The sequence below is a fragment of the Belonocnema kinseyi genome, unplaced genomic scaffold (genome assembly GCF_010883055.1).
Source record: "Belonocnema kinseyi isolate 2016_QV_RU_SX_M_011 unplaced genomic scaffold, B_treatae_v1 SchBZDm_566;HRSCAF=637, whole genome shotgun sequence".
Classification (NCBI taxonomy): domain Eukaryota; kingdom Metazoa; phylum Arthropoda; class Insecta; order Hymenoptera; family Cynipidae; genus Belonocnema; species Belonocnema kinseyi.
Window position 1 is genome coordinate 1 of NW_022877981.1, and position 8436 is coordinate 8436.

General features: G+C 31.5%; 1 protein-coding gene across 1 annotated transcript; it reads right to left on the minus strand.

Annotated features, from left to right (window-relative positions):
- Window positions 1-421: 421 nt before the first annotated feature.
- LOC117182576 lies at window positions 422-811 on the minus strand. Its single transcript, XM_033375664.1, has one exon. The coding sequence runs from the start codon at window positions 809-811 to the stop codon at window positions 422-424; it is 390 nt and encodes a 129-aa protein (XP_033231555.1).
- Between the last annotated feature and the right edge of the window lie 7625 nt (window positions 812-8436).

Below are 8436 nucleotides of genomic sequence, written 5' to 3' on the forward strand. Positions count from 1 at the left end.
ATGCGCCTGTTCATTCATGGTTAGTTGCACAAGCAAAATTGCATGAAATCGGCTTCGAATTGGTTCCTCAGCCACCGTATTCACCAGACCTGGCCCCCAGCGCCTATTACTTGATCCCTGACCTGAAGAGATGGCTCACCGGTAAGCGTTTTTACTCAAATGAGGAGCTCATAGCTGAAACTGAGGCGTATTTTGGAGACCTTCCGATCGAGTACTTTTCGGACGGTATCAAAAAGTTATAAAATCGTTGAACTCGCTGTATCGACCTAAAAGGAGAGTATGTTGAAAAATAAAACCGAATTTGGCCAAAAAAAATGTCTCCGTGTTTCATTTTTCAGGGACTTATCAGACTCTTCGCATATATTACTTTTTGAATATCTGACAAATCGCAAAGTTCAGCCAATTCTTGAAATTCTTTCAGTCACTGCTTTACATTAATGGAATTATCGCCGCTGAACATATCCATTGTCTCTTTAACATCCTTGAAAGTCAACAAATGTTTCGTTCGTCCTGTACTTTTATGACTGGAATCATTATCGCTGCTATCCTCTGCATCATCGTCATCGTATTTAACGCTCCTGTAGTTTTCTTCGTCTTCTCCATCTTCCTCTCCAGTTTCATCTTTTTCTGCTTCTTTATCTCCGTGCTCTTCTTCAAAAGCAAGCGCTGTCTTCAAAGGAGTAACCAATTCTTCCTTGTTACCCGACGTCTTCATTTTTCTCTTCTTTAGTTCTTCTTTCAATTCGTTCAGCTTCAGGGAATCAACTTTATCAGACAAGAATTTATCTGTATCATCACCGTTCACACTCATGTTATCAACTGAAACTTTCACAAGCTTGTAAAACCCTTTCTTCGCAAAGAAAACTATCACTAAGGTAATCCTTTGCACAATTCTTTGCACTTTTCCCAAAAACTCGCGGTAATCTCGGACGAGCCCCCAAAATTTATGGGATTTAATAATGAGGATTTCTAGGATAGTGTAAAGATTTACGTTCATTCAAATAACTTGAACAATTATACAGAAAATAACATGAGAGCTGGAATAAAAGAGTGACTACGTCTTAATCGTCTTAGGTTTGTCGCAACGCTGACTTCAAGCACGATCATGATTCACGAAAAGCCAGGATGTTTATACTTCATCATTCGCTTGGTGGTCGACACGATGTTATGAATTCTTATGCATATATTCTTAAAAATCTACCGCATGTTACAGTCTCTAAATTAAACTCGAGTTTCAAATAAGCATTGATGACTCGGATACTACACTATCAGGACGTAAAATGGATACTCACTCTCCTCTTTGGATCCCAGACTATAGCGGGCAGTCTCGAAGGAACAGCCTCTTAATTTATCTTTATTTAATTATTTATTCATTAATAATAATTTTAGATGGACAAAGATAGAATTATACTAACAGGTGATTTCTGATCAAAACTTTAATGGTCTCGATGACATCTAGTGTTAAGTCCTGTGGAGTCATCTCCATTACTGCATCGTGCAGTTTTGGGCTTTTGCGACACAAGCGACAGACTTTCTCCCCTATCATTCTTAATCCAGGTTTGTGTATCGGTTTGGTGAATATTTTGTTCACTATATGCCTCGAATGCAGCTCAGAGAGGTTTCTTATAGAGGAGCATTTCCATTCAGTTTGCGTAGTAAGGCTAAAAAAAGACAAAATTACAAACAGGATAAGGATAACAAATTAAGTATTATTTAGCCTTTATTATATGTCTTATACGAACTTATAGAAATAGAAAAATGGGTATATAGAACCATATAGAAGTTCAATATAGCTGTATATGGTTCTATATATCCTTTTGTCCATTTCTCTCATATTCTATAAGACATTTAATGGAGGGTAATTTCAGTAGTATTTAAGTTATTATTTAATATTATAATCTATAATCAAAAAAGTAAATAAGTAAAACAATACTAGATAATAAATGTCGCGACTGTCACTGCTGGAGATATCATGTAGGCTGGAGTTTTTAAAAAGCCAGCAATACCTCCATACTTTAACAGGAAGTCTCCTATGCTGCAATCTTCGTTTTCGTTCCGCTTGCCCTTGACATCGATACCGTCCCTTCGAATCCGTTCACAATCAGTTCGCCTGATGAGGCTCACTCCTGCATGTTGAGCCAACCATATTTGCAGTTTTCGTAGTTTATCTACGTTTTTTGCAAAATACTCCTCGTCATGCAATCGATCTGGCGCCATGATTTTCGATGAACTAAAAAAAAAATAAACGTTTATTTATCCCCAAAAACCAAAACAATTTAGAAAAAGGGCATCTGGTCGTTTCTCAGAAAGTTGACCTTAATTTGTTACCTGTCCAAGGTCACAAAAAGCATTTTTCCACAGGTCATTTTTCATCAGAAATTTCCCGCTGTTTTCAAATTGGCAGTCAAAAATAAGGGTTCTGATTTAAGAGGAGGGTCTTACCTCCATTTGACCTTGAAAATTTACTTTAAGGTCAAAATTGATAGTACAGTCAGGACAACCGCTGGATTTTGCCGGGACCCAGATAGCACAAGAGTTTGCAGCAAGCTTACCTAAATCTTGTCATGCAAGTTTCGGAAGCTTGCATCGCAAGATTCAAGCAAGCTTCCCGCAAATAATAAAATGTTCGTCATGTGGCAATATTGCGAAGAAAGACTGAGGAAACGTTGCCTGTCAATCTGGAACTTGATCCATTGCGCATTAGTTTGGCATGGCACCTAGGACTAAAATCTATCTCTCTGCTAACCAGGCATTATGGTGATACTCATCTGCCTATACAGAGATACTTCAATTCCTGACTAGCGTAGAGATGGACATTTTTGGTAAATTTCAAAGTTCCCCGCAAACTAGCTTGGCATTTTAAAATATCTAGCGATTCTAGCTGTACCGTTTTTTATTTTGCTGGATTGATAAAGGATAAAGGATTTGTAAAGTTTGAAGTTAATGGAAAATCTGTCTGAAGATTTGTGGGGAATTTTTCAATTACATTTTTATTCTAAAACTTTTTTTTTACTAAATGCTTAGGAAGATTTTTAAAAAATTTGGAAAAATGAATAAAAATTGAAAAATTATTACTTTAGAAAAAATTTAATTAGTTTAAAAGATATTTCGAAGTTTTGAAGATATTCATAAGTAATTAAAATTTTGGAATGATTCCAAAAAATTTTTAACAAAAGCTAGATTTTTGAAAATTTTAAATTATATTCTGATGATTTTAAATGATTTTTAAAGCTTTTCAGATAAGAGCAAACTATGCCTAAGATTCCTGTAAAAAATATTAATGATTTTTCTTTTAAAAAAGAATTTATAAAAATTTCTTCTAGCATTGTTCTCAGAGAATATTATTATAAATAATAAATTGTTTAAACAATTATGTTTTTTACCTTAATTTAATTATAAACTCATTAGAATTTGAAGTGGAAAATATTAGAAAAAAACTCCTACTTTCTAGCTTTATTTCAAATGACTATTATTATAAATAATAAATTGTTAATACAATTATTTTTTTAGTTTAAGATTCATTATTGGTATATAAAAATCTTCTCTTTGTTTCAAATTAAATTATTTTGTGGAAGATTTGTCTTTTTTATAAAAAATTAATATTTCAGGGTTGGAAATTCAAGTGCTTTGTAGAAAATTCGTATTGCAAGTTGAAAATTTGCATGTTTTAAATCAAAATTTGACCTTTCTTACAAATTTATTTGTTTGCTGACATATTCATCATGTTATTTAAAAATTGAACTATTTATTTAAAGTATTTACTCACTGAAAACTGATCTTTTTTAGTTGGAAGCAGAACTATGCTTTTTCAAATATAGCTAGAAAATGAATCATTCATAAAGTAATTATTATACACGGAATGCAGCCCACTTTAATTATATTAACAACAACAAATTATTTGGTAGTAAAAGTGTCATTATATTTGCTAAAGTTTAAGGAATAAATAAAAGGACAACTTAAAAATATTTTCGATTTCAGCTTTGTGATTTTCATAGCGGTAAAATGAACAATTACCAAAAAACGGTTTTGACCATAAAATCGGATTTTGGGGGCGTATGATAAATTTCGCATTAGACACATTTGTAGAAAGGCACCTAAACAAAAGAGTGTTTGTCCTAAAAAATTTGGAAGAGTCCTGAATTTTTTTACAAACGCTAGACACTCTAGGTATGTTTTCAAGCATTTTTCTGTACATTCAGTATTTTACCTATATCTGAGGTTATAATAGTAGCTTTTATGAATACCAAAATTATTTAATTATGTATATTACAATTTCACGAAATTTTCGTTCTTTCTTTTATGGGATGCCAGTTCATTATTTCTCAAGCGGATTGCAATATTGCATACATAGATAAAATCTATGATTGACAATATTTGAACGCTTGAAATATCATTAAAAATTTTTGTTCGAAAAAACAAAATAACATCTTCTTTCTTTGGTTCAAGTTGAAGAAATTTCAGGGTCGACATATTCAAGTTTTTTCAAAATTTTTGCATATAACTCAATCCAAAAAAAATAACATGTCTTTTGGTCATTTTCAAAAAATTCAAAATTGAGCAAAAAATTGTGAATTTATTTATAATTTTTCATTATTATTGAGCACCAAAAACTGTACGTAGAAAAATTTTTTTGATCAGTTCAAACGAATCGACTAATTTGATCATTTTTACTCCGCCTACTAGTACATTTACATCTACATTGGTCCAAAATTTTTGTTTCGAATTTTCGTGCACAACATCCCCAAATTTTTTCGAAATCACAAAAAAGAAATGCATTTAAAAAATTATTTTTACAGGTTCCGCAAACCCAATGAAGTATAAAAGTATAAAATATTTGAGAATGCAAGAAGGAAACATGCAAATTTTTTTAACCTTTTTAACCTGCACGTTCTTGCAATACAAGTTTCTTTACACAATTCTTTTTTCCTTCTGATTTCGAAGTATTGCATATTTGAAAGAAAAATAAAGTATCGAGCACTTTTTTAAATAGGTAATATTTGTTCATGAATTGTTAGATTAAATTAAAAACTGAGTTAAAAAGTATTATAGAAGAATTAAATAAATCGGAAACTGTGTGTTTTACAGGGGTTTTTATACTTCAGAAAATATTTATTTGTCACTGAGGTTATGAAAGCGTTTTTCAACTCAAAAGTTCTTTATTTTTTAAAGCTTTAGATAGTTTTTGAGAGAATTAAAATTTTAAAGATAATAGTATTGAGTCCTTTGTAAAATAAGTGTTGTTCAATTATTTTTTACATATTCTAAATTGATGTTTCAGGAAAGAATTTCCATATTTATGCTTAAAAATGTATTTAAATATTTAAAATTGCACAAGTTTAGGCATTAAAATTCAAATTAAAAAAATTTAAGCCCAGTTTTAAATATTTAGTAATGTATAACATTATGAAATGAAGTAGAATGCAACTTCTCATGCCTAGCTTTAAAATCAACTGATTTCCATGGCAGATTGGTATGTTCAAAATTGAAAGAATACAATTTAGAATATTTCAGTATGAACTTTTTAAAAATAAATCAAAATGAACTCAAACAATTTAAAACACTTAAATCGTAAATTACGACATTGAAAATTGACTGCAATTAAACGCGAACAATTTATAAAAATGAAATACGAAATTATGTAATTACAAAATTCAGTATAAGGTATTTGAATTTGAAGGTTTGCAATTCTGAACGATTTCATTGGGAAAGTTGAACTTCGTCTCAATGTAAATTGATCAATTTCTCATCCTTTCTAAACTAAACAGATTGAAATTCTTAGCCGTCAAAACAAGGTTAATTTACAGACTTTTTACAATGGAGTAAAATACGGTAGGTTACACCCACCATTGCATAATAGAATAAAACGGAAACAATTTTCGATTTAAAAAAAGTTAAATCCTTACTCAAAGCAGATGAATCTTGAAGCAAACAGTTATTTGCATTTTTAATTAAAAGATAAGGTTTCCTTAAAGTAGTTCAATTTTCTATAAAATAGTTGAAAATAGTTATCGAAAGGAATTTATTTGTAATAATTTTATCAAGTATACAAACATAATCGCTAAACAATTAATTAATTATAATAATATTCACTCAAATTAAAGCTAGAAAGTCGGATTTTTTTCTTATATGTTCTACTTCAAATTCGAATGAGGTTATAGTTAATTAAAGGTAATAAATATACTTACTTCAACAATTTACTATTCATAATAATATTTTTTTTAAATAATGCTAAAAAGTCGGAGTTTAAAAAAATATTTTGCACTTTTAGTCCACTTTCAACTTCTGATGAGGTTATAATTAAATGAAGTTCTTCAGAATCTATTCTAGTATGCTCCCATGCTTACCTCCTTGCATCCCTAAAGCATACACACAATTATATTCAAAATTAAATTACGAGTATTTTAGCTGCAGTCAAAAATAGAAAAATCCTCTGTTTATTAAAAAAGTGTACTTACACCAAAATCGTTTAAAATCATATCGAGTCGTCAGAATCTACTCTTTTATGCTTCTATCCATACCTACTTGGCACCTTAAGCATGCACAAAATTAAATTAAAAATTAAATTACGAGTTTTTAACTTCAGTCAAAAATAGAAAAATCCTCTGCTTACTAAAAAGGTATAGTTACACCATAATCGTCTAAAATCAATTCCAGTCGTCAGAATCTGCTCTGACATGCTTCTATGCGTACCAGCTTGCATCTCTAAATCATGGACATGATTAAGCGGAAAATTACATGACGAGTCTTTTAGCTTGAGTCAGAAGTAGAAAAATCGTCAGTTTGCTAAGAACGTTTCGTGACACCAAAATCGTATAAAATCAATTCCAGTCGTCAGTATCTGTCCTCGTATGCTCCTGTGCATACATACCTGCATCCCTGAAGCATACATACAATTAAATTGAAGATTCAATTACGGGTTTTTTAGCTGCAGTCAAAAATAGAAAAATCCTCTGTTTACCAAGAAAGTAGAGTTACACCAAAATCGTCTAAAATCAATTCCAGCCGTCATAATCTATTTTGATATGCTTCAATGCATACCTACTTGCATCCCTAAAGCATACACAAAGTTAAATTAAAAATTGAATTACGAGTTTTTTAGCTGCTGTCAAAAATAGAAAAAACCTCTGTTTACCAAGAAAGTAGAGTTACACCAAAACCGTCTAAAATTAATTCGAGTCGACAGAATATATTCTTTTATGCTTCTATGCATACCTACTTGCATCCCGAGAGCATACACACAATTAAATTGAAGATTCAATTTCGAGTTTTTTAGTTGCAGTCAAAAATAGAAAAATATTGTGATTACTAAGAACCTATAGTTACACCAAAATGGTCTAAAATCAATTCCAGACCTCAGAGTCTATTCACGTATGCTCCAGTGCATACCTATCTGCATCCCTTAAACATGCACAAAATTAAGTTGAATATTAAATTAAATGCGCTCCTGCGCATACCTATCTGCATACCTTAAACATGCGCAAAATTAAATGGAAAATTTAATTACGAGTTTTTATGTAGCTTCAGCGAAAAATTGAAAAATCCCCTGTTTACTAAAAAGGTATACTAAACCAAATCCTACAAACTCAATTCCAGTCCTCAGAATCTACTCTGATATGCTTCTATGCGTACCAGCTTGCACCCCTAAATCATATACATGATTAAGCGGAAAATTAAATGACGAGTCTTTTAGCTTGAGTCACAAGTAGAAAAATCGTCAGTTTGCTAAGAACGTTTCGTGACACCAAAGTCGTCTAAAATCAATTCCAGTCGTCAGAATCTGTCTCGTATGCTCCTGTGCATACATACCTGTATCCCTAAAGCATACACACAATTAAATTGAAGATTCAGTTACGAGTTTTTTAGCTGCAGTCAAAAATAGAAAAATTCTCTGTTTACTAAGAACGTATAGTTACAACAAAATCGTCTAAAATCAATTCCCGCCGTCCGAATCTATTTTGCTATGCTTCTATGCATACCTACTTTCATCCCTAAAGCATACACAAAATTAAATTAAAAATTTAATTACGAGTTTTTTAACTGCAGTCAAAAATAGAAAAATCCTCTGTTCACCAAGAAAGTAGCGTTACACCAAAACCGACTAAAGTTAATTCAAGTCGTCAGAATATATTCTTTTATGTTTCTATGCATACCTACTTTTATCCCGAGAGCATACACAGAATTAAATTGAAGATTCAATTTCGAGTTTTTTAGCTGCTGTCAAAAATAAAAAAATTATCTGATTACTAAGAACGTATAGTTACACCAAATTGTCTAAAATCAATTCCAGACGTAAGAGTCTATTCACGTATGCTCTAGTGCATACCTATCTGCATCCCTTAAGGCGAAACGGTAGGTTCGGCTGAGCACGGCAATGACTGCAGTGATATCTAAAAGAAAATCGGAAATACAGTCTAGTGCCCCCTGGCAAGTATGAAG

Coding starts and splice junctions, on each gene's coding strand:
- LOC117182576 (XM_033375664.1), bottom strand. CDS start 811: ATGAGTGTGAACGGTGATGATACAGATAAATTCTTGTCTGATAAAGTT.